Here is a 27,937-nt window from a genome sequence, read left to right as displayed (position 1 = left end):
TGGCACATAAATGTTGGTGCTAAAAACAGTTCTTTAAATCTCGACCCAGAATCCAGTTATCAGTCCTGGACATCGCTGGTAGGTGTGATGCTATGTGGCCTATCAATTACATTTAGTTTTCAGCTGTGAGTAAGAGCAGAATACAAATCAGAAACTGGATACAAGATCCACATTTAAAGACCCTTTTACCACTATAAAGTTTATAGATTAAAATTTTTATTTAATGTTTTTATTTTTACAAAAATAATTCTCACACAAATAATCCTTTGTTTCACCTTTGTTCTTAATAAGGTGGAAAAAATATATACTAAAAATATTAGCAACTAATGACCAGTGTGTAGTAGCTACCGTTCCTCATTCACCACATTAGCATGTGTTTGAACTGTTTGTACTGTATGTCTGTTAGCATTCAGTCAGTGCTAGCTAAACACCCTGAGATATATTTATATACAGTCTCAGTCAGTCCTAGTAGTTCTCCAGATTTAGTCACAAAACATGTTGAGCAGCCAGCATTAGCGCTATCACGTTTAGCCTGGAGATTACGCCGTGTTTTCTCTGAAGTGTTGGCGGCTGCGTTTTGTGTTTACATGTGGTTTATTGGATGCAGTGTGAGGGTTTACTGAGATTTACAGGTTATTTTTCCTCTGCATTCATATTCAAGTGTCTGTCAGACCGTTTACATTTTTTAAAACTATAAAAATCTAACTCAGAAGCTCATTTTCATGTGTTTGCTTAACCTTTTAAACCGTAAAGGTCTGCGCTCTTCAGTTACTTTTACAGAACAAGCTTTACACACAAGCTTCACAGAAGATTCAGGGCAACTGAGACTTGTAGATACTAAAGAATTCATACCGCTTACTGACAAAGGCATAGTACCTTAAGATACTAAATATTTCACGGTAGACACTGATTAATTCCTTGTAGAAATAAAAGAGACTGAATAATTCAGACTGGACACTGACAAATGAAAAGTAAATACTGAATCATTCATACTGGATTTGTACGTAGTGGATATTGACAAATAGATAATAAATTACTGAATAATGTATATTTGATACTAAATAATCCATAATGGTTCACACAATAGTTAACAATTATGGGTTGATACTAAATAATGAAAGTAAATATTTCATACTGGATACTAATAGATGTTCATTAAAATTTAGATGTAAATAGTACATTTAAATGTCATAGTAAATAGACTATTGATATGAAAAAAATTCTGATTTATTTATACTGAATGCTCACAAATGTAAAGTAAATACATAATGGATATTCAGAAACATATACAAAATACTGATTAATACATTGTGGATGTTGACAAATAGATAATAGATTATATACTAAATTATTCATGCTAGATTCTGAGATACCTCGTGGATACTAAATAAATTGTGGTAGATACTGAATAATCCATACTGGATACTGAGAAAGGAATAGTAAGTACTAGTTTGTACATAGTGAAAGTTTTGGCAAATGGATAATAAATACTGAATAATTTATACTAGATGTTGAGAAATGTGTAGTGTATTCTAAATAAGTAATAATACATACTGATAAGATTCATACTGGATTTTAAAATGTTGTAGTAGATATAGAATCATTTAATTATATCGATTGAATAACAAGGCCAGATTGAAGGGTGTGTGTGTGTGTGTGTGGGTGTGTGAGTGTTATAAAGTGTTATGCTGTTGTGGAGGTGTTATGTCAGTGGATTAGTGGAGCAGAGAGTGTCTTATCTGTGTAAGCAGGTGTCTTCTAGTCTTAAGACCGACCCGGCGGCAACATCACACACACTCATCCTCAGCCCTTGGACCACACACACACACACTCCGGAAACACAGGTAGGCTGTTTGCTTTTGAGACATTTTTACAGGTTGGTTTTTTGCTGTCTTGTAGGGTTTGAGCTCGTAAAAACAGAGATGTTCTTCAGAGGTTGGTTCAGTTGATTGATTGCAATGGTTCATGTGAGCATAGAGGACTTTTTATAGTATAAACAGTGTTTTTACTTACTGCCTGGGAGTAATACTGGTATACTGCAAGTTTTTGTACACGGGCTGGATCACCTGATTTTTGAGATTACCTTAAGAAAGGGGTTTATTTTAGGAAAGTGTTTTTATTTCTCTGTAATTAATAACACTAAAACAAACAACCAAAAAAAGCAAAGATATTCTAAAAAAATAATAATATTAAATGTATCAGCCTCACACTGGTCTGTATTAGATTAGAAGGTCATTCTTTGATCAGTTGATTTACAGAAACCATATTTAATTTTTAATTTAATAGTTTTTAGTGAGGCTTGTTTCTACAAAAGGAAAAGAATTGTTTTCTTATGTTTTACCAGTTCTCATATTTTCCAAGATTTTTTTTTTTTTTTTTACTTTTGGCGAATCGCTACTCCATCACTTTTAGATATTTATTGTTAACTAAAATATTTAAATGCTTAATTTTATTCTATTTTCCTCCATTTTTAAACATTTTTAACTTAATAATTATTTTTGTAGCAGCATAGCAGGTTTCTATACAAGCAACTCTTCTACTACCATTATATCAAAGTGTCCAACAATAAAAATGACCCCATAGGCCGGGTTAAATATAATGAACTGGGGTCTGACTTAACAGCTGCTTGACACTTTGGTAATTAATACCTAACAGAATTAAATCAGTTTATCCATCTATTAAATACATTAAAATATAAACATGACCAGTGAAAAAAATGGTTCTTTGACTCCATTAATAGTGGAACCCTTTTTGGTGCCACATACAACAAAGTGTTTATGAACATTTCATGCATTTAGATGGTTGTTTAAGGTTCCAGGTTTTGCTTTTTGTCATATTGATATTTTTCTATTATCAAACTTTAATATCAGACAAAGATAACCTGAGTAAATATAAAAAGCACTTTTTAAATGATAATTTTATTTATTAAAGGAAAAAACGATCCAAACCAATCTAGTTCTGTGTGAAAATGTGTTTGCCCCCTAAACCTAATAACTTGGTTACCGATAACTGCCAATGAGTCTTTCACATCTTTCACATGTGTTTTTGTTCAGCAGTTTTTTTGCCTTGGAACTCTCCCATGGAGACCATTTTTGACCAGGCTCGTTCTTATTATTAAATTATATATATACATAACACTCATCTTAACTGAGGAGAGTGAGACCTGCAGTTCTTTAAATGATGTTCTGAGTTGTTTTGTGACCTCCTGGATGAGTAGTTCATGCCCTTTTGGAATAATTTTGGTCAGTCGGTCACTCCTGGGAAGGTTCACCAGTGTTACAAGTTTTCTCAGTGAATAATAGCTCTCACTGTGATTCGCTGGAGTCCCAAAGCTTTAGAATTTTTTTTCTAGACTGATAGATGATCAATGATTTTGTTTTCTGGTCTGTTTTTGAATTTCTTCAGATCGGGGCATCATGTGTTGGTTTTTGAGATCTTTTAGCTGCTTCATGCTGTCAGGCAGGTTCTCTTTAAGTGTTTTTTGATTCTACAGGTCTGGTTTTGGTTAGTAGTGAAATTGAACTCAGCTTTTCAAAAAGTGTGATTAATCACAGTTAATTTACAGGGAGGGCAAACACTTTTTCACAAAGGTCTGGATTGGTTTGGATAGTTTTTCCCTAATAAATGAAATCATGATTTAAAAAGTGCTTTTTATATTTACACAGGATAAATTTGTCTGACATTAAGGTTTCTTTGATAATATGAAAAATGCAAGTATGACAAAAATGCAAAAATGAAAGAAAACGCAACAAGGAATTCTATTTTTTAACTATGTTATAGCCTGTGATTCGAGCTGCAGAACAAAGTGTAGTTTCTCCAGATTTATACTGGATGCTCCTGAGCCAGCATGTGTATATGTTCTGTTCCGTCAGCAGCTCACCTGATTTAACAAATTTACCAATTCACCAAACCAGGTGTTGATTAATATGATGAAAACTAGAAATAACTCTATTAAACTCAGATGAGGAGAGATTAGGAGATGTTTAAAGGAAAACAGAGCTCTCTGTTTTTGTAAAATTTATGTTTGTATTTATTGTAATGTTAGTGTTTTACTGAGCTAATAAAAACTTACTTCACAGATAAGACACTTATTCTTTACTGAAATTCCCACAGGTGCCTATACAATACTGTATATATGCCTAAAACATCTTAAAAATCGTTTAAAAACACTTAGGACTTCAATAAGAAAATATAAAAAGTTAGAGGTTATGCTCCATTCTGCTCTTCTAATGTTGATATATTGTATATACCGGGGTTCAAATCTTTAGTTTCTTTACCTGACCAGTTTCTATCCAGTCATGGCCATATGGAAGTTATTTGAGTTAGTTAAGTTTAATTATCTAGAATTATCTTCCAGACTGAGGCTCCTGTGCCAGTGTGTCACTCTCAGGCCCAGAACTCGCAGTGATTTCAGAAAGCCTTCTTTATAGGATAGGTAGGCTGAAGACTTCTGTTAAAGACAAACACCATCTGACTTCTTGAACTTTCCATTGTTCTGTCCATCACAAGAACGAAAACAACTTAAGGGCTTATAGAGCAGCTGGCAGATAAGACCCGGGCTTGCTTTTAAAGTCTAGAACCATCTGCTTCGGCTAGTTTTCGAAGCGGCTCATCGGAGAGTCCAGCCTGAGCAGATTTCCCAACATTCTGCTGCAGGCTTTGTGGTGATGCTCGCTGGCTCCAGAAAGGAGGCTTTGGCCAGCTGACTGAAGCTATGGCCTAAAAAAAAGTGTACAATTCTGTGATACTGAGAATCAATCTATAAAAAATCGAATAAATAATAAGCATCAGTTTAAATTTGATAGGATTAAATAGAATTAGTCTTTTCTCTTAAGGTCTGTGATAAATGTGATTCTGTGAAATTTAAGGAGATATTAATGATCGTTTTTGGATACATCTGCGGAATATACTGTTTACCCTGTTTTATGAGCTAACCACATTATCTTTAAAACCTTTAAAACAGACAATTATATCAATTACAACATTTTATAGGACAGTTAAATATTTAGATAATTATATCAGACAAACAATATATCAGTGGAACCTTTATAATTAGCTTATTTTATTACATAAACAATGCTTTAGTAAGTGGAACCTTTACTTTTACCTTTAATACCAGATTATTTTATCAGAAAAACAATATACAATATATTGGTCAGTAGAACTTAACCCTAAATCTAACCATAATTTAAATCTTTAACAAACCCCCTAACCAGAATGGTAACCGCAACAATAAATCTAACCATAACTGTAACCTTTATATAAAGGTTACATTTATATAATTTTTTTTATTTTTTATTTTGACTAGCACATGCCTCCTTCAATACATGTAAATCAGCCACCACCTCTTTGAGAAGTGCTGCTGATGCAGCACTGCAGAGTAGCATTACAGCAGACTCAGAGGAAAGCGCAGCGACTCGGTCCCGATACATCAGCTCACAGACGACGTGCTGATCGACATCACCTAAATCTAACCATAACTTCAACCATAAACCAACCTTAAATACTTACCCTAACAGTAGTCTAGTTCTTTATCTAACCATAACCTTAAACAAACTTTAATTACTAACCCTAACCCGAAAAGTATCTAACCCTAAATCTAACCATAACCTTACCCTAACCTTAATTGCTAACCCTAATTGTAACCTAACCCTTAATCTAACCTTATTTATTATTTCAGTAGAAAGTCATTTACAGGCAGCTAAGAGTTCAGTTGCATTTAATGGAGCATGTATGAGGCATCTACAATAGACCATCCAAGTAAAGTGTTACTAAATATATCAGTCAGCAGAACCTTAACGTAAGAAGATTCTTTTAGACAAACTGATATATATATATATATATATATATATATATATATATATATATATATATATAGTATATGTATATTTTAGTTTGTGAAGTCTTAATGTCATCAAATTTAAACATAAAGTAAATAAAATATACGTCAGTGGAACATTTATTAGCAGAGTATTTTATAATGTAAATAATATAACCCTTAGTGGAACCTTAATATCATAGATTTCTATCAGATATATAGACAATAATTCTGCTCAATATATTGGTTTCAATATATTTGGAATCCTACTGGGAACAGTTTACTGTACTAGTACAGTCTCAATCTGTCTTCAACACTGATTTCAGACCATCAAAAAGAATCTGGTATGTTTTCTGGAAGCCTGTGTGGAGAGTGGGTGTGTGACAGTGGTGTCATCATGTGGCGTCTGCGAGACGGTCAGATGGCCAAGACTCAGTAATCTGTAATCCTTAATCCTGTACTCACATCATACTGTTGTGTAACAGAACAAACCAATATAGCAAGGAAATCAAGGAGAGACATTGGAACATTGTTTCTGAGAAACAGCAGAGAAAGCCTGCCTCACAGGGTGCCAAGGTTTATATTTAATGTAGAACATGAATCATTTAACAACCTCACTGATGTACTGTACTTTTCAATACATTTTAATGTTTACTTTATTTCTGCGTGATTATATCAACAGTATCAGCCTTTGCCAAGCGTAAGTCAGCTGGGTGATGAAGCTGTGCTGGTGTAATAGAGTGTAATAGAGTGTAATAGAGTTTATTGATGTGGAAATGAGGTGCTGAGTACATTCAGTTTGTTCAAAAGCACTTTCAATTTTGGAACATGGGGATATTTGGATATTTTCCAGTGTTTTTAGGAAATCTCTGTCATTGAGTGTGCACTGAATAAGTGATGCACTGCCTTCACTTGATTCAGATGTTTACTGTATTTCCACAGTAATGAATGATATCCCATCAACACAGTTATTATCAAAAGTAAACTGAACCGAAATATGAGGCTCTGTTGATTTCATTAATTTGAATCATTCAAAAATTAGATGTAAACATTTGAAACAAGTGCAGTACACTCAGTGCATCACATTGGTCAGTCTCCTGGCCAAACCAGAACAACGTTTTGAGCGCTTGTTTGATTGTGTGTTTCCAGATCAGCGACAGTGAGAATGGCGTGCCTGAACGAGGTGCACTTTAAACTCCCACTGGGCTCCCTGGAGGAGGTCAAAGAGGAGGTGGAAGCCGTCACAGCTCCGGAAATCACAGCGCCAGACTACCTGAAGGTCCTGCAGGAGACAGAGGTTAGAGGACAGACAGTACTCAACATCATGACTCAGTTACTCAGTTACTGCTCAAACTGTTACGTCTAGAAGCTGTTTATGAGTGACATAAACCATGGGCAGACACTACCAACATTACCATAACAGTGTATTGAATGTTATATACAAATTGAACATGCATTGGTGTGATGAAAAATATTCACATTCATTACTCTGTAGGTAGAAGTATAGATATTAGGGTTTAAACTACTGTAGTAGAAGTTGAAGTATCAACTCAAGCTTTTTACTCAAGTAAAAGTGTAAAAGTACTGGTTTCAAAACTACTTAAAGTATAAAAATAAAAGTTAAGATAAGCAGAAAAAATGCTGTTAAGGACAAAAGCGTAGGCCGAACAGCAAGAGCCTATAGTCCCCAAAACACATTTTTCTAAAAGCCACAATGACTATACTGTTAATGTTGATAAATGTGGGATATATGTCCATTGTAAATGAATGTATTTTAGTAGAATGTAAATATGTTAAAGAAACTAAGCTGGACTGGAGTTGTCTCTGCACGGATCATCTTCATACTATACTACATACTTCTGCTGTGTTCTTCCTGGAGTGTGACGCAATGTGTGCAGGTGTGATGCATCTCGTTTGTACATCAACCAATAGGGTGTCGGGATGGTACTGTATTTTACCCACTATAATATAGTATATACCCACTTTAAATTATGTTATGTAATAACAAAAGTTTGGGAGAAGGACCACGCCCGAACTCTATGTTCTAACTCCACCCCGTATTAGTCAACCGCCCTATAAATACCTGCCCTAACTAACTATCTCTCGTGATGAAAAGTTCGCAACCCTCCTCCTCCCCAACAACCCCCTTCTTCTACTCTTCCACTTCTTATTAAAGTAAAAGGGGGGAATATAACTGCACGCTTCTTCTGGTCTATTTTAAGCAACAATAGTAAGGAACAGGGGTTTCACCATGTCTTCCTTCTAATTCAGCATGTCTCGCCGCTGGGGGAACCTAAATAAACAAAACCATTTTTTAAAACATTTTCTTTCAATATCAAACGAATGCTGAATGTTAATGTACACAGATTTCTTTCCTGAAAACTGTTTATTTGGGTAGGTAAAGCGCTCCCGTTTGTTGAGTGTTCTGGTAAACCAGGGTGTTATCAGCTAGCAGTTCATCCTACGTAGCTTGTTTTAACACACCAAACACGCAAAATACAGTTCAATATACTCACCAAGCCTTAGTGCTGGAGAAACTTCACTGAAACTCCTGTAAAACGCTGTACTTCAGCAGATTTGCTTTACTGTTCCTTACAACCTGACTGATATAATTCATACATAAAGCGCACCGAATTATAAGGCGAACTGGCAATTTTTTAGAAAATGAAAGGATTTTAAGTGCACCTTATAGTGCAAATAATACAATATATGTTAACACTTCTCATCCAACCACAATCAGATTCACTCTGGATGGAGAGATTTATCTGGATAGGGTTTTCTTGACAATAAGAAGCCGTAATGAAAACAAACAAGGCTATTTTTAAAATGTAAGGAGTAGAACGTATAGATAATTTTGTGTAAATCTAAGAAGTAGAAGTAAAAAGTTGTTTTAAAAATAATACCTCCATTAAAGGACAGATAACAAACATTACTACTTAAGTAAGATTACGAATTATGTGTGCTTTCTGTTTTGACCCCATTTCTCATTCGAAACCAATATTCAAACTGGACCATGGGTTCTTCCGGGCTAAAATAGCACAGAATGTGTTAACCTGCAAGTTAAATAACCATGTTTTAGTACTGTATAAAGACTTATATGAGTCTAGATTAGTTTTGTTGGTTGCTAGCTCAAATAAACTTGATTGTATTGAAGTATTTTTGAAAATCACCGCTTGCCTCCATACCTCTGGCCTGCAGTGCTCTTGTTCCAGTATCTTGAGGGCCATCTGTAAACACGACCATGAAGTTTGGATTATGGTTGGAAGGAAATCTTATGGAGTAAACCACAGCCCCTTACACTAAATGAGGTGGTCCCACTAGACTCTGACACTGGTAATTACTCAGAGCATGTTGTTCTTACAATGTTTTTCCCAATCTACCTCCACATTCGGAGTAGCTCTGACCTCAGTGTGGGCTCAGTGTAATTGAACTAGAACATCTGCTGGCTTCAACAGTTTGCGCCTCTAATGTAATTATCACTAAGAGCAGCAGCAGCAGCAGCGTCATGGGAAAACACAGATGGTACAGATGGAATGTTTACGTATATAAAAAGAAAAGATCTAAAGTCTACACGTCTGAACATTTATATTTTATTTTAACATGATAGTAAAATGCATCTCTATGCTATCCTGAAAAGAATGCGGATTCATTAGTTTAAAGTGCTGCCACAATGATCAGAATATCGCTGGTTCAAATCCTGGTCATGCAGCTTGCCATCAATTTGTCTTGCTCTCTCTGGGTGGGTAAATGGCACTCTTTACCCTCAGCACTCCTAGGGTGATGTCGATCAGCACAAGGTTGCGTCTGTGAGCTGATGTATCGGAACCGAGTCACTGCGCTTTCCTCCGAGTGCGCTGTGATGCTACTCAGCAATGATGCATCAGCAGCAGTTTGATAAGAGGCGGTGGCTGACTTCAGATGTATCGGAGGAGGCATGTGCTAGTCTTCATCCTCCTTGACTTGTGGCATGGGGGGGGGGGGGGATTAGTAATAAATCTTAAAAAAAAATAGATTTTAACTTTAGTGAAAGTTTAATTGCTAGGATAAACAGGCATATAAAACCAAGCAGCTAGGCATGCAGACTGCAGACCATAAATGAAATTTTAGTTTAAAAAGTGCTTTTTATATAGGTTATTTTTGTCTTGTATTAAAGTTTGTTTGATACTTGGAAAAATATCAGTATGACAAAAAAGCAAAAACATAATTCTGTAGGGGGGAAATACTTTTTCATGCCACTGTAGATATTTAAAGTTTGATGAAAATAGATAAAAATCCTAATGTTGAATCAACCAAAAATCGATTAATCAATTTTTACATTAGAGATTTCAGAATTATTTCAATGAATTAGCGACTTTTGCTATCTGGGGCTATCTGACTTTCTGAATTTGTCATCTTAATAGGGAAAAAAAAGTTGGTAAATAAAGATCAAGGAACACAATTTCACCAATAATGTTTTTTTTTCCCAAAGTGTACTGTATTTCTTAGTGAGACTGTTAATTGAGTTAATCAGATTCCCCCATCTAATGTAATTATCACTAAGAGCACAAGCAGTGTCATGGGAAAACAGGCCGTGATGGCCTTGCAGTCGCTGGCGGCTGATGGGGAGTGGATACTGTGCTGTACAGTTATCTCAGAGGTCTGTCTTTAACATCGGTTGCCAAGTTGTTCTTACACACAGAACATGAGGTTCAACTCAGTGTCACAGCACGAGACGTTTTCCATAAAAAGAGTGTTGGCTGATGACTGTTGTTGACACTAGATAGCACTGCAGAAATGGCAGCAGCACTTTAAGGTCATGTGATTGTGTTACATAGCATGAAGGCTCTTAATGGGAAAACATGCCTTTCTTTGCCGTTGGGTTGAGCGGCATCTATTGTTATCTGATCAGAAAAGAGCTTGCCAGAGCCTTTTATGGAAGTCGGCTGCTTTAGCTTTGGTTTCAGCGTTCGCTCTTATTTGCCTTTCTCCATCCAGAAGCAACATTTCGTACCTGCCTTGCAGCACATTTTTGCACAGTATTATGTTAAAGTGAAATGACTGGGCTGAAATTTCTTGCGTAATGTTTGGCCAGGCTTGTGTTTACCACATGCGTGACTGTTTAGTGAAGCCTCGTGATCCGTCACGGTGAAGAAAATGAAAGAGAGCTATAGTTTACATGCGGTGGGATTTGGATGCCTTTACAGAATTTCTATAAATTCATGCTGTGCTCTTTGCTCTGGTATTTTAATACTAAATTCACAAAGATAATGACATGAACGCACATTGCATTCATCATTCTGCAATGCTGGATCCTCTTGATTCAGTATTTTGAATATCATTACAGTTTTGCTTTGTGTAAATTCCAGTGTGTATTTTACATTTAAACAATTTCTATTATTATATAATTATTAAATAATTCAATAAGAACTACTTTGTCATATTAAAGCAGCATTTTGCAAGAACTGGTACTTCTTGCTTCTGGGCGGCTTCTTAAGTTGGGAAGAGGCGCTCATGCTTTGAGTCTACCCTAAAGGACATACTCTACACATGCATTTGTTGACAAGCTGAGACATACAGAACTGTCGCTGTAAGTAAAAGAAGTATGCTGATGAATTGCAATAGACTGATATTACAGGATTTTACTCAGATGTGACTCAATTATGCTCAACATAAAGTACAGATACAGATATAGATACTGACAGAGCCTACTGTTCGCACTCTGTGTACATTACATCCATGTTTGTTATGCATGTTCTCTAAAAGTTTACAAAAATGGACAGAACATGTCAATAGTGCTAGACATCATGGAAGCCATGAAGCCAACAGTTTTAACTCTAAACTGCTCTTTAGTGGATATATAATCTAACTCCCATGCCAATGTAAAGGATGCATAGTAAGTGGGCAGTGAAATATACATTATTTAAATAAATATATTTACTGTATTCTTGTGGATAAAGGAAAGCCTGGAATCTTATTATAAGATTGCATTAATGCTTGCAGTCTGATTTAAAAGCAACACACACTGAAATTTTATTAAATATACAGATATCAAACCAGATTCAAGCATTTGTACATCTTTGTACATCTATCTTTATTTAAGAAACATTAGATAAGAAAATATAAGATAAGATAAGCTATACCTTATTATCCATAAGAGAAAATATTTTTGAACTTTATGTTTGATATAATATATAGATAGGGATAGTTCAAATAAACACATACAGCTAATAAAATATCTGAACACTCCCACGTTGATTAATTTTTAAAATGTCTAACAGAGAATGTTAAAGGAGTCACCCAGCATTCTGAAATACATCGCTTTTAGCCAAAGCTCCCAACAGGCTTACAATGCATATTGTTGCCCATGCAAATAAATTGCTATTTCTTCACCAAACTTCATAAGTGGATTTCTGAGGGCCCTGGTATTTAAATTTAATTGAAAGTACACAGTACCTTGATGTAGTTCTTTAAGATACTTTGTGATTTCTTTGCATAGGCCACTATATGCCTCTATCTCTAGGCATTGTAAGCCTGTTGGGAGCATCAGCTGAAAGCGCTGTATTTCGGCATGCTGGAGGCAAACTGAGATGGGCTATGTGACAGAAATTTGTATTCGTTGTCATTTTTCACTACAACCCAATTCTATTCCACACCAGATTTCTCCTTTAACACTGTTTTACATTGGTCTTAATCAGGGTTCATACATTTTTTAACCAATACATTTCCATGATTTTTCATGACTTTTCCATGCCTTTAAGGCAAACTGTCATATTAATAATAAAATTTAATTTAATTTAATTTAATAATAAAATGTGTGTCAGATCTTGAGAGCTCCATTAAGTAGGGCTAAATTACTGAATTGATGTATTTGTTAGCTCAAAACAGATTTTCTCAGCGATAAATGGAAACACAAAGATTTGTAGACCAAACTTTCATGACTTTTCCAAAACTTCCTGGGTATTTTTATTTTTCCGTAACTTGTCCAGGCCTTAAAATTGCTATTTTTAAATTTCATGATTTTTCATAATTGTACGAACCCTGTATAATATGAAACACTACATAGGGTGTTCTCTCTTGTCAATATTACATGTTGAACCGCATACCAAAGCCAAACTGACATTACCTCTTTGTCTTTCCCTTTCACAGTATGCATTTAGTCTGGAGAACTGGGTTCTGACGGGCCTGCAGAGCGGCTACAGCACTGACCCTTCTGCACCAGTTCCCACGTCCCCCTCCGGGATGTGTCCTACCTGTCCCCCGTACTGGATGATGTTCAGCAGTCCTCAGGAGAGCAGGCTAGCCAGCCGCTGGAGCAGCGACTTCTGGGAACCCAACCCTCGACCCCGCAGCCGCAGCCTGAACGCTGCCCACTACCGAGCCATGAAAGACCAGGTGAAGTTTACCATTTCCGATTCGGACGAAGACGACTTCTCTGATAATGAAGAGGCTACATTTCCAGGCAACGAAGGAACAAAATGCAGCCCGCCAAGCTTAACAAGACAAGGGCCAGGGGTGAAAGACCTGCAGTCTCGCTGCTCCTCAAACTTCCTCAACCTGCCTTCATCCTGCGGCCTCTCAGCTCAGAGGCATGTCAGATTCAGACAAGCCTCAGTTTCAGACTCCAGATCTACAGGAAGTTCCTACAGGAGAAACCAAAGTACAGACCACAGTGGCTCACATATGCCTTCCCAGTTTGCCTCACAGGTAAGAAAGATTCATTCTCAGATGAATCCTTAGATGACTCTCCAAACCATCACTAACCATCAGAATATTTTACATTTCATTTGGAAATCAAGGGACCAGAGTGTGGAGAAAGCTTATTGAGGTCTAGTGTGGAGAGTCATGTCATCTGCTGGTGTTGATCCACAGTGTTATATCAAGTCTAAAGTCAGTGCAGTGTTTTCCCAGAAAATCTTACAGCACTTCATGCTTCCCTCTGCTGACAGCATTTATGGGATGGGATTTCATTTTCCAGCAGGACTTGGCACACTGCCCATACTGCTAAAAGTACTAATTGGTCTTACATAATATTCTAATTTGCTGTGAGCCATAATCATCAACAATAAAAGAAATAAACACAAATAGATAACTCTGTGAGAAATACATCTATTTATACAACAGTTAGTTCCGACCTCACAATCTGATTGGTTGAGAAATCTATCCGTGCTGATATTTGTGATAACATCACGGCCTTCTCACACTAAACTTGAATCACTCCGCCGACGCGTTGCCGAGTAACGGCGTATATACACAGTACAGTTTTGAATCATCACCTCCAGCGGCACCAGCAGCAGCGTTAGCTTAGCACAGGCTAGCGCTCAGCCACGGCACGCTCGCCTGCAGCGCTGGCTCGTCTTTTGTGGGAAAAAAGGGGGAAAAAAATCGCTCGGCTAATGCCGTCTGACAGCCAGAACGCTACCCAGCCAGGCTAGGCTAAGCTAAGTTAATGCTGAGCTGAAGCAAGCTACGCTAACCTAACCACAGTTCAGCTGGCTAGTTAAAACCAACACTTATTACCCAGCAAAACAAGCAGAAATGCTCAAAAAATGCGCAGTTTTCACCTGAAGACGAATCCACTGAGCAGAAGAGGAGAGTATTAGCGTTATTTTACGGTCCTAACGTTTACCATCTTCATTTATTCCCAATTTTAATTTCAAGGTAACGTTTGTGGTGTTAGTCTGTATGAACCATACACCGTTTTGTAGTTAAGTTTCAGTTCTGTTACAGTTGTTGTGGAACTACTTTTTGGCGGAAGGCACAGTCCATATGAAAGCATATTCATTCTTAATTTCTTAAAATTCTTTGATTTATTTTCTTTATTCATTTTGTAAAAAAAAAACTGTTGTATAAAAGTAATAGAACACTCGAGGTTGTGATGTTATTCGTGATAACACACTCCCTCTCGTGTTCTATTGTTTAAATAATATATTAGTATCACATTTTGAACTAAATAACTGAAATAAAGTAACTTTTCTTTTTTTGTGACCAATTGTAAATAAAGTAACTTTCAATGATATTCTAATTTTGTGCAGTAACCAGTTAATGATTAGTCGAAATTTGAAGTTGACAATTTTTATAATCAAGATATAAATAAAGATTATGGGGACTAATCCTGGCAGGCCTAGCCCACACATATTCTGCTACTGGTACAGTTTAATTTAATTGGTTCTGATTCGCCCCTGTACTTTATACTCCTTATCTCCATCTCTAGCTGTCCTCATAAGGCCTTTTCCTACATTTTACGCGGACACAAATAGGATGGGTCGGGTATATTAATCACAGATCTGTTGGATCTTGGATCTGTTCACATAACCCAAAGGTTTTTCAGTGATATTCTATTCTGAATGTATTCCCATTGAGATTACAACAAGGTCTATTTATGGTCAGTGGAGCTGAATTAGTCAGTGAGATTCATGCTGTTGACTGCTCCCTGCTATTTCCACTATCAGCATGCATTTCTAAAGATGTCCCTAAAGATGAAGCGGCTAATAATAGCCAGTGCAAAGTCTCTTCCTGGAGCCAAGCTGCAACAGGTTTATTAGGATTAGCACATGGAATGGACCGGTCAGTGTCTTTCTTACGATCAACCATGTGATCATTGATGGCGTAAACTAATGCCATCAGCTATCAATGTCCATCACCCGACCTGCATGTTATTGCCACATGAGGAATACTGTACAGTAGTATGAAAAGGATTGGGCACCCCTGATAATTTTCATGATTTTCCATTATAAATCATTGGTTGTTTAGATCAGTTTATAGGATTTACAGAGTGTGCAATAACTCTTTAAACAAAATTAGGCAGATGCATAAATTTGGACACCCCAACAGAAAAATGACATCAATATTTAGTAGATCCTCTTTTTGCAGAAATAACAGCCTCTAAACTCTTACTATAGCTTCCAATGAGAATCTGGCTTCTGGTTGAAGGTATTTTGGACCATTTCATCTTTATAAAACATCTTTAGTTAGGTCAGGTTTGATGGTTTCTGATTTTCAATAATATTCAGGTCTGGGGACTGAGATGAACATTCCAGAATGTTGTACTTGTTCCTCTGCATGAATGCTTTAGTAGATTTTGAGCAGAGTTTAGTGTTTAGGGTCGTTGTCTTGTTGAAGTATCCAGCCCCGACTTAATTTCAACTTTCTCACTGATTCTTGAACATTGTTCTCAAGAATCTGCTGATATTGACTGAAATCCATGTGACCCTCAACTTTAACAAGATTCCCAATACCTGCACTGATCACACAGCCCCACAGCATGATAGAAACACCACCATCATGTAATAGTGCCCAGTACTGGCCCATTTTTTTTATTAAAGTGAAAGGATATATTTTATTGGGATAAGCTGTGCAACTAAAAGGATCCTGTAGTACCCTGTTGAGCCACGACTGGAGCATACAGGTTCTGTATGGCATCCTGTGGCACATTTGCCCACAGATGTTGAAGCTTTAACTGTAGATCCTGCACACATATAGGTTGCTGAAGCTGGCATCTCAACAGCTCAACTGGTGATGAATCTGGTTACCGGGCAGGTTAAGGAAGAGAGTCTAGAGGAGACATTTTCAGGTGTACCCTTGCTGTGAATGAGCGAGCATTATCCTGCTGAAAAGCGCTAGTTTGAAGCCCTGCCATGAGAGGAAACACATCTGTCTCTTGTACCATTATGGCTCCACAGCAAAGGCAGGACCACAAGGCCTCAAAACTCAAGCCAAACCTTCTGTAGCAGTTAAGGTTTCCTGTTTATGACAACACTGCAAATGAAGATGATAGTGGCTGGCTGATAAAGGCTAAGATAGCAGCCATTTTTTCGAAGCAACAATCCTGCTACTATCAGACCAATGAGGCACCCTTTTTAAAGTCTGTCAACTGGGCAAAATGTATTATTGTAAGCGCATTGTAGAGACATGTCTAGTAGTCTAGTAGTAATTTCTCTTACCAAGAGAAAAACTACCCAAAAGTAGCTTCTGGCAATAATCTGGGTGTGTTTATTAGGTGTTTTATGTGTATACTACTGTTGCTTGTATTATTGGTAATAATACAGATTTTACAATACAGATTTTACATTACAGATTTTACATTATTACTTTTATCAAATTGTTGCAAGGTCATGTTCATTTAAAGCACAGCTTAAACAGCGCTCCACCATCCAGCAATATTTTCCATACTGCATTTCCCAGTAGCAGGGTAATGTTTCCTTCCCTCTCCTCTCCTCTCCTGGGGATACTGGTTTTACAGGCCATGTTGTTGTTTTTCTGTCCCCCCAGTCTCCAGGCCTGGCCCTGGCCCTCTCGCGGCCGCTGGGTTCCCACGCTGCTCCCCTGGACTCCTCGGCAGAGCTGCTCTCGGCCCTTAGCCCCGAAGAACGGCAGCTGCTGGAAGCGGTGATGGAACGCGGCTACCCACTGCGTACGGCCATCATCGCCCTGCAGAAGACCGGCCAGAGCAGCCCAGAGCAGGTCAGTGGGGGGGTGGAATAGCGGAGGTAGTGATTGGTGGGATGGTGCTGTGAAATATGATTTCAGGCTTGGATGCAGTGCAGATTCTCTCGTGGTTGTCCTTGGAACAGAGTCAGTGTCGGGTCAGGTTTGCACCTACTTTGTCACTGGAGTAGTATAACCAGACAGCTCTCCCACTGTACAGAATACACAACACACTGTGCCCTTCACTTCACCCTTAATGGAAGCGAAAGTCTGTCTAATTTGCGGCAAACCAGTCCAGTTATGTCCTCTCCAAATAGACCAGGCAATCTTCATAGTATTACACTGTGGACTTTGGATCACCGCAAAGTTGCCTTGGACAGTCCATTCCATTTAGTCAGTCTTGAAAGTACACAAGTGCTATTTTAATCAGAGCACTGGTTTGTTGTTTGTAGACGTTCGACTCTCCTGTTTTGGAGAGATTCAGTTTACTGGCTGCACTGGTAACCAACTAGCACTGGACAGACTTCAAAGGCTTGGAAAATCTCACATGTCCTTTCCCACAGATCCCACTCGGCATCCTTTGAGGATTCTGTCAAATGTAGTAGGTTTATTTTAGGCTCTGGTCAGTTACACAATCACTATCCCATTGCGGATAAATTCTCAAAAATGTGGTTAAAAAGGAAAGCGTGATGACGCAATTGTTCCACAAATTATAGTTTACTCACTTTAAAGAGTCTATATCATGGTTAAGGGACATTTTTATTGTGTTAAGAGATTTTAAAAGCAAGAAAAAAGTTGTTTTTTATAACTTTTTGTATGACCAAAATTACTCTTCATCAAAAATGGTACATCACATACAAACTTTGGTACATCTGACAAGGGTCTTAAAGCTTGTCTCGAAACTTTTTAAATTAGCTATGCTGATAATCCCACCCACACTTTTTTTTAGCTGTACTCCCCTATCCCTACCAATGCCCCAATATCAGGAGGGTGAGGACTAGCACATGCATCCTCCGATATGTGTGAAGTCACCCACCACCTCTTTTTGAACTGCTGCTGATGTAGCATTGCTGAGTAGCATCACATCATACTCAGAGGAAAGTGCAGTGACTCGGTTCCGATACATCAGCTCACAGACGCCTTGTGCTGATCCACATCACCCTTTGAAGTGATGAGGGGAAAGACTGCAATCTACCCACCCAGAGAGAGCAAGGCCAATTGTCCTGTCTTAGGGCTCCAGCGGCTAATGGCAAGCTGCATGACCGGGATTTGAACCAGCGATCTTCCGATCATAGTGGCAGTCTGCTGGACCACCCGGAGCCCAAATGTCATGTTTTTAATTAAATAAAGAAATCTCTTTTTACTACAGTGAGTAAGTGACGCACCATATTTGATGAAGAGATTTTAAGACATTTTAATTATGAAATTATGAGATTCACCACCCAATCCATAAACCCACAAATGTATAATCTCTGCCAGTTTACACTTTTAAATTGGTTCACATGAACATGCCATGATATATTTTGATATTAGACTTAATTTGAGTGGGATTCATTGCAGATCATGAGTTAATTATCTCTTTCACAGATACTCCTCTGTAATATCTGTCTTATATGGGTCTTTTATCCAATGCTGCGTGACAAATTTAGTCTCAGTATGCACATATCAGAGCTCCTCCAGTGGATATTATATATACAGGGGTTGGACAATAAAACTGAAACACTTGTCTGGTGGCGAATCTTCATTAATTGCACACTGCACCAGTAAGAGCATGGTGTGAAGGTTCAATTAGCAGGGTAAGAGCACAGTTTTGCTCAAAATATTGAAATGCACACAACATTATGGGTGACATACCAGATTTCAAAAGAGGACAAATTGTTGGTGCACGTCTTTCTGGCGCATCTGTGACCAAGACAGCAAGTTTTTGTGATGTATCAAGAGCCACGGTATCCAGGGTAATGTCAGCATACCACCAAGAAGGACCAACCACATCCAACAGGATTAACTGTGGACGCTGTAAGAGGAAGCTGTCTGAAAGGGATGTTCGGGTGCTAACCCGGATTGTATCCAAAAAACATAAAACCACATAATTCAATGTGCACCTCAACTCTCCTGTTTCCACCAGAACTGTCCGTCACCAAAATAAATTATTGTGGTCTAAAACCAGGTGTTTCAGTTTCATTGTCCAACCCCTGTACTGTTATTTGACACCGAAATTTAAACCTACTATATTGCTCAACCTCTGCTGATTTTATTTTTCATTCAGATTTCCATTCACTGAGCAGATTTATCATAAATGCTTACAGATGTCCTGCTAAGAAACAAATTCTGTCTTAAAATGGCTTTAAGAGCACAAAATAACTTGTTTATAAAGCAATACACAAGCACTATGTATTATTATTATTCTGACACCAATTCTTGCATAATTAATCAGTTCTGATGTCGGTGCAGTTTCAGTGCAGTTTCAGTTTTAAATACTTCTGTAGAAGTTCAGGTATCAGCTCAAGCTTTTTACTCTTTAAGTAAAGAGTAAGGATTCAAAACTTCTTAAAGTACTAAAGTAAAAGTAATGTAAGAGGTAAAAAAAGCCATTAAGGACAAAAGCTTAGGCTGCACCACAGGGACACTGCAACCCCCCCTCCCTCCCCAAACCACATTTTTCTAAAAGCCATAATGACTATAATGTTATATTAAAATGTTAATGTTGATAAATTTGGGATACACTAGGTTGTTCCCTGTTTCAGCTGCATATATACCAACTGAAAATGAATGTATTTTATTAGAATGTAAATATATTAAAGTTAAAGCTTAGTTGGACTTTAGTTTGTCTGGAGTTCTCTCGAGTCTCTGCACGGATCATCTTCATACTAGGCTACATATGTCTGCTATGTTCTTGCTGGAGTGTGGGGGAGGTGTGACGTGTGCAGGTGTGATGAATCAAGTATAAACCAATAAACCAATAGGGTGTCTGAATGGTATATGTTTATACTTCTCATCCAATCAGATTCACTCTATCTGGATGGAGATGTTTTTTTTTTGAGAAGCTAAAATAAAAACAAGCTAAAATGAAACATCCTTTTGCTATCTGGCTGCATTACTGGATTACTTTGGACAAAAATATTGACCAAAGTAACACACACTCCCTAGAAATCTACAAGAATCTTAGAAATACATTCCATTCTTTCATTACCTCATATCAAGTCTTGGTCTATACTACAGAGCCTAAAAGCTTATGTGTTATTGATGCATTTTTGCTCAGTGAAGACATATTTCACAGTGAAGATATTTCACCTCTTTTTTATGTACAGTCTAAAACATAAAGTTGCTATAAACTTGTTTTTTTTAGTGATACCATAGAATTTTAATTTGTAAATATTATTAAATGGTGCAAAATAGTACATTTGACTTTCACAGAATCAAAAAATCATCTTTATTTTTGAAAGAGCACCACGCATCTCAGTACAGCCCCTCTGTATGGACAAAACATCTGGTTCCAGCTATGCTAATCTGGTTGTGGTCATGTTGGAGGGGAAAAGTAACATAGTAAAAATAGACTCTATATCCCCCGAAAGTTTCCACAACCTGCTATTTATTAGCCGGGTCTCGGCATCCCGCAGCGTCCCTCTACAGATGGAATGAGTCATGGGCTAAACCGACTACAATAACACTAACAAAATTGACAGTGTTACGTGGGACTAAAGTGCTGTGGGAGAATTAGACCATAATGTTACAGTAATATTACTGTGGCCTTTAAGGCCTGAAAGAATTTGGCTTCTTACCAGCTGTTTAGGTGAGGCATGCAGAAAGAGCTTTGATGTTGAGCAGATTCAGAAAGGGTCGGAATCATGCGGAACAAATGAAATGAGACATCCTGAAACCTTAAAAGAGAAATCTTGATCTTCTGTGACCCTATGCAACCTCATGAGCCCAGGTGCAGTGCTTATAAAAGCCCAGATGAGTCAAATATGATTCAAAATGTTATACAGAAGTTTATCTGTGAGTGTTTTGGGGCCCTATTTTGGCGATCTATAGCACACCAGTCAAATATCAATGTGTCTTTGACATCACAAGGACGCAAAATATAGGCCTTGCGGGACTCAAAATGTGCAAAAGGCATGTACTAACTCTCTTAATTAATCATGGATGTGTTTTGGGCGTGATGTGTGCCAGTGTCATTCCCCTTTAAGAGGCCGGTGCGTTCTGTCTTTGGCACGTTGATATCTTAACAGCGCAAATCTTTTGCGCATTGGTATCTTAACAGCGCAGTGATTTTGCGCGTCTCAGCATGAAAAAAACTGACCTGCTCGTTCGCTGTGTAGGTGCGCCAACATGTAATTTACGGGAACTGCAAAGTTATTTTATGTAAAAGCTGAATTTCCAACCATACATGTGTAAAATGAGCGAGGGTGTATGCGCACAGCTCTCCTGCATGGCTAAGATAGGCTTGGGCGGCTGACTGTTGACTGTTGTCAGGGTTTTAAACAGTCAGTGGCGCATCTGTATTTCCCACCATCAAGATAGAAACACACCAGATATTTACTTTTTTTTTTTTTGCCTTTTTAAAGTTTCAAAATCCTCTTAACAATTTGAAGGTTCATGAAAAAAGACTTCTGAAAATGCTCTACGATTTTGATCTGATGTGGAAGTTTTGAAATCTTTGAAAGGTTCTTCATACTTCAGACGAGTCTGTTTTTCAGGCTTATGTTCTTTATATAACCAAAAGATGTTCTGTTACGGCATCTCTCATCTCTCAACACCTTTATTGAAGAGTGTACAGTCTCTGTGTTCTCTTAAGAAGCTGTCACTGGTGCAGTTTAATCTGATCTTTGGATGTTCTTCTGCAGATCCTGAGTTACTTGGTTGCATGTGACCGGCTGTGTGAGCTTGGCTATGATGAAGCTCAAGTGGAGGAAGCTCTGGAGATGTTCCAGAACTGCGAGACAAAGGTAATTGTCAGAATAATGTCTATAAATTGTATTTAGACAAAATATGGCTGTGCAATATGAACTAATAAGTAGTATTTCTTCATTATTGTCATCACTCATGCACATTGAATTTGTGAAATGCTACTTTAATTGTAAATTGTACTTTTAAAACAATTATTTGCGATCAGAAATCATTGGCTTGCCTTTTTTCAAACAACTCAAAGACAGTTTGTTCACATTCTTAAAGGTTGCATTTGGTCACTGCATGCACCTTAATTATCAGGATTATATTGTGACTATACAAAACACTTTTAATGAAAGTTAATGGTAAAAGAGTTTGTTTTAGGCCATTTTGAAGGATAAATATTGGTCCCTATTTCAAGAATTTTTAACATAGTGTAAGGAACAGTTTGTGTGTTCAAATTTTGTAATACTATGTAATGGAGATATTTCTTTTTCATTGGACAGTGACAATATGAGGAAAAGGGCAAACCATATTAAGATGCAATTGTGAACGCATCCAAGACGCTTTTAAACCAAATACAAATCCAATCACTCAAACCACTAAAACACAAGTGATCTAAAACACTCACAGTACAACCAAAACACCAGTAACAGCTGTTGAACCTCCTCAAAGCAAACATATTTCGGTTTGACTACCTGAAGACACATTTGGCAACCAAATATACAGTAAATACATAATTAGGTATCTGTACTTGATTAATCTTAATATCTTATCAGGATACAAATCAGATACTAATTACATGTAGTAACAAGATATAAACAGGGTCTCAGGGCCCCATTTTGCCGATCTTTAGGCGAGCCATTAACCGTGCATCATGCAGCTTGATTTAGGGCTTATCATTGTGTCTTTGCTATCGTAACAACAGGTAAAGTACACTTTGTATGGCTTGAAATGTGCAAAAGGCATGTGCTAATTCTCATAACTAGTCATGGGTGTGTTTTGAGTGTAACATGAAATAACCCAGTCAGCATGTCACTCGCCATTCCCTTTAAGAGCCAGGTGCACTCTTAAAATGGGGCATTACTAATTTAGAGACGCAGCTCCCTAGATGTGTTTAACACTTCTCAGCAGAGGAAACTGACCAGCTCGTTCATGCTCATTTATTCTGTTTATTGTGGATGTAAAAATTTGCATAGCTGCCCACAGGCAGCACTATTTGTGTGTGCCTACGTTGCCAAGATAGCAAAGAACATCTGTTGACATCTGTCTAGTTTGTTTTTAGGGAGTGACATACCGGCTCATTTTAAGACCACCACACCCATTGGCGTAACTGTATTCACAAGCATTATTTCAATTTACCATATTTTAAACACTATAAATTGCACTTAAAATCCTTTAATTTTCCCCAAAATTGTGATTGTGCCTATAATATTAACCTGCTGCTAACCCTGGTTAGTACTGCTGGAACAGTATTTGCATTACCTGCTAACCGTGCCTAGCTCTTTTGACATTCAGAGGTGAGTTACTCGGACTGTAGCCTGCACGTTTACCGTGTTAAAACAAGGGCTACTGTTTCATCGGCTGGTAAACCTTTTCATTGGGTGGTTGTTGGTCTATTTTGATGGACAACAGGCCTTAATTACTATTTTGTGCAACAAAACATACAAAAATGAATTATGTGATGTCCATTGTAAATGATGCAGGGTCTGAAAGGGTTAATAAAGACACTCCCTACAGTATATAACAGCAACATTAGCCCTTAATTTGTTTTGTGATGCTGTTTTGATTGTGTCTCTAAGATTTGCCACTGAATTGTAACTGTCGGAACATGTTTTTTATCTGTGTTTTAGGCTGAGGAGTTTCTTCACCTGCTCACACAGTTTCATGAGATGGGCTTCCAGCAAAACGCCATTAAAGAGGTGCTGCTCGTGCACGAAAACCACCGTGAGCGCGCCCTGGAGGAGCTCATGATGCGTGTTGCGTGACCTGATCCCTGTATCTAGAGAAATGGCTTACAACCAAGATTCCCTATCTCAGTTCTTCATCCAGCACACCTGATTCAGCTCATTCTCCATTTCACAAGCTGTCCTGTGATTGGTCAGGTTTAGTGTAGAAATCAAAACATGCAAAATGTGCTGAAAAGAAAAGAAAAAGTGCTTGGGGGTCCCAGGGCAGATGTTGGAAACCCTTGGCTTTCAGTAATCAGTGAGAACTGTGGCCTTGATGGGAAAGCAAAGCTTTCAGTGCAACTTGTACAGTGGAAATACGCATACAGAGGACATTTAGCTATATTGATTATTCTAGTTGACTTAATTATCAATTAAAGTTTATGACTTTGCATTAAACATGCATTCTTAAACTGTCATAACTTAGAAATCTGTCAAAATGTTATAAATCTTTGTTTACATGTTGACTGAACCTGTTCACATTGTATTTAAGGAATGTTTGTATTAAATAAACTCTGTAATGTATAATGTCTGATTTGTGATTTAGTGTTTAGTGGGTTTTTTTTCAATAAATGAGCTTTTCATGATTCTTGATTTATTTATTGTAGACACAAAATAATCAGTTTGTGTTCAAGCTTCTGTAAACAACTTTATCGAGTAAATCTCACCTTTTTATTTATATATTTCCATACAGATGACCATTGTTTTGTAGTCATTCCCCACAGGCTACCTACCTTTATGTGTTTGTTTGTACACTATATTGTATTGATGTTGACTGGGGCCTTTGTTTAAGGGTGTATGAATAAGTTACCACTTAGTGTGGCATTATGGCATCAGCAGTGATACTTAAAAAAAATCGGATTACTCTGATTACTCCTATAAAAGTACACTATGTGTTATTTGGTACTCTATGTTTTCTAACCAGGAAACTAAATTGTCTAAGTTGTCTAAATTGTCTAAATCTTGTAGTTTGTATAACAATTTAAGTGTAAAATGTTAAATACGTTTGATTGGCACAATATGAAACAACCTCTACAGACAGTAAAGATTAAATATAAAATAATATTTTTCAGAGAACATTGCTAGAACATTTTAACTAAGAGCCATGTAGGAACCGTTTTTAAAGACGATAAGACTTTAGGGTCTATAAGACTGATAGGGTTACAGTGGACTGTCTTTATTCTTGTTGAAATGTCCGCAGATAACCCCTCTAATCACGTACTTCTTAAGATGGGGGATAACAATTAACTAATGGACTGTTCGCCAAAGAATACTTGACTGATAACGAAAGATTACAGTAAATCTAAACAATCGCCGCTGTGCCTCCTCGCTCTCCACCTCCAGAGCAGACTTGTTTTAGAGGAGAAGTATTTGCTGTCAGCAAGTTTAACCCTGCTCCTCATTTTTCAAGTTTGTGATATTTACAGAGCCGATTGCTGTGCTAAGAACAGAGAAAGGGTGTCTGGAGCATTGATAGACTAAGCACAGACAAGAGAAGAAAGTGTGTTTTTCTCTGTGGCCTGATTAGCTATGTCTCAGTGCTGCTGATGTAATGACTGAACTCACTTTAGAAGTTCTATATAGCTATTAGACCAGGGGTGTCCAAACTTTTTTTTGTTGGGGGCCAGAAGGAGAAATATATTTAAAGTCACGGGCCACACTCTGTAATAAAACAAATAATGAAATATACCACTTTAAATAATACTTTTTTCCTGATTATTTCATGTACACACCATTTTACTTGACTTACTATCTTTATATTTGACAGTGTTGTGTAAACTAAGATTTTTCAAATTGATGTTTAATTTCATGATGCCTCTTAATATTAAACTCCTTTATTACGGCAACTTTTAGACTTTGGCCCCTTTTTTCTGCGCTAGAAATGCGCACTCTCTCCGCTTTTAGACTCTTTTGCCCCGTTTTTCTGCGCTACAACTGCGCACTCCATCCGCTTTTAGACTCTTATGCCACGTTTTTCTGCGCTAGAAATGCGCACCCGCTCCGCTTTTAGACTCTATGGCCCATTTTTCTGAGCTAGTAATGCGCATCTTCTCCGCTTTTAGACTCTTTGGCCCATTTTTCTGCGCTCGTTTCTGACACCTAGCGTTCAAACTTTGAATCTCATATTATAAAAACCTGCTTAACAGCAGGCCAACTTTCATTTTATTTCTAAAATTCCTTAATTCCAAAAATTAAACGGGCCGCAAATGGCCCGCGGGCCGTAGTTTGGACACCCCTGTATTAGACAATCTATAATGTGGCTAAAATTTAAAGCAAAAACACAGTGTGTACTAAATAACAGCAAGTGTGTTTAATGGCTACCACAGCCCAATTTCAAAACACTGGAGAGTTTTCTGCCTCGCCCCCTCCTCCCAATACTCCCCAGCTGGTACACAACCGACCTTCAGCGTTGAAATGTGGTTAAAATATGACTAAAGTAATGTCTGTTGTTGTTTCGACGTTGAAACAACGTCGAATCAACATTTAATGTTAAATGGTTGTGATAACGTTGAAATTTTAACGTCGAATCAACATAATGTCCTCAACCTTCTGCCTTTTGAATCAACATTTTACATTTCATCACCATATAATTTCTAAAAGCGGTTGGATGGAGGAATGAAACAGTGTTTTACTTTATTTGCAGTAACTGCTTTTTAATTTAACATTATGTTCATGTTCTCATAGTTTTACTGTTTTAGTGTTTTTGAGATCAGATGTTCAGTAATCAGATTGGTAGTGGTGGGTAACTTTCTTTATACTCAGATTTACTGCAGTGATGTAAGTTTATTGTTAATACTTTGTTAACCATAAGATTTTCACATTTTAGTGAGCTATGGTTTATTAAAGGTTAAACATATGAGGTTGAAACAACGTTGCTATATCAACGTTTATTCACTTTTCAAAATCAACGGTTGATTCAACATTGATCAACGTTTATTCAACATTGAAATGCCAGCTGGGTCAGAGCTCACATGGGTTGCCAGGCTGAAGACGCTGAATGTATACAATTGCACATGAGTTTAGAAACTTTTGCCATGACAATGTATCATAGCATTTGTAGCTAAATTGTGTCAATTTAAAGTCAAATATTCAGTTTTTTGTATATTTCTGTAACACTGGTTGTTGCTGAGGTATTAAAAAGACGTGGCTGATTACAATTCACTTTAGTGGCCGTCACAAGAAGACAACAGCCCAAGACGTTCATCAAACACCAAACAAGTCAATGGCAGAATAAGCTGTTTGACAATGGCAGAGAAGATTTGGCAATATTTTCATGGGCACAACCCAAAATGGCTCCATTAAAAAGGTAAATTAACAGGCTTTTTAACTTTGTACGACTTATTACCAAGAAGCATTAATAAAACATGGAAATACCAAATCTACCAAACACAAATTTCCTTATCAAAAAGAATATAAGTCAAAGGCACTCTGTTAGGAAAAATGACTAAAAGCCTTTAATGTGTCATGGCAAGTAGATACAAAAACTCTAAGGCCAGCGCGTTGCAGCCATCTTGGCCTTCTTCAGGGCATAAAGCATAAGTGCCTTTGACTTATATTGTTTTTGATACTTTTTGATAATTTTTGCCCGGCTTCAAAAGAGCACCTGTTGGAAAGATTCACAATATAAATACTCCTAGTAGCGCTTGAGCCTATCTTTTTCATTGTCTCCACAAATTTCTCTAATTTTGTGCTATGTTTGTCTCTAGTACTCAATGCCTTAATAGCCCAGCTATATGCAGATCACCTATTATTAGGCCTGTCACAATAATTGTAATATTGATTTATAGTACAATAAATTAACATGACCTCAAATTTTTTTGATAATCGTGATATCGTTGTTTGTGTTTATTTATATGTTTGTTCACACATCTAACAGTGA

General features: G+C 37.4%; 1 protein-coding gene and 1 long non-coding RNA gene across 2 annotated transcripts in view; one reads left to right on the top strand and one right to left on the bottom strand.

The window, feature by feature from the left end:
- Window positions 1-27,937, bottom strand: part of LOC125782198 (uncharacterized) — a 374,822-nt gene that overhangs the window by 300,404 nt on the left and 46,481 nt on the right. The window lies entirely within an intron of this gene.
- On the top strand, window positions 1,744-24,640 carry ubap1lb (ubiquitin associated protein 1-like b). Its single transcript, XM_007260225.4, has 6 exons — window positions 1,744-1,844; window positions 6,968-7,115; window positions 12,944-13,501; window positions 17,066-17,257; window positions 22,066-22,167; window positions 23,962-24,640. Exons 2-6 carry the CDS (start codon window positions 6,984-6,986, stop codon window positions 24,094-24,096), a joined length of 1,119 nt encoding a protein of 372 aa, XP_007260287.3. The 5' UTR covers window positions 1,744-1,844; window positions 6,968-6,983; the 3' UTR covers window positions 24,097-24,640.

This window comes from Astyanax mexicanus, chromosome 16, assembly GCF_023375975.1.
Source record: "Astyanax mexicanus isolate ESR-SI-001 chromosome 16, AstMex3_surface, whole genome shotgun sequence".
Lineage (NCBI taxonomy): Eukaryota > Metazoa > Chordata > Actinopteri > Characiformes > Acestrorhamphidae > Astyanax > Astyanax mexicanus.
This window is presented reverse-complemented; position numbering and strand designations above follow the sequence as displayed.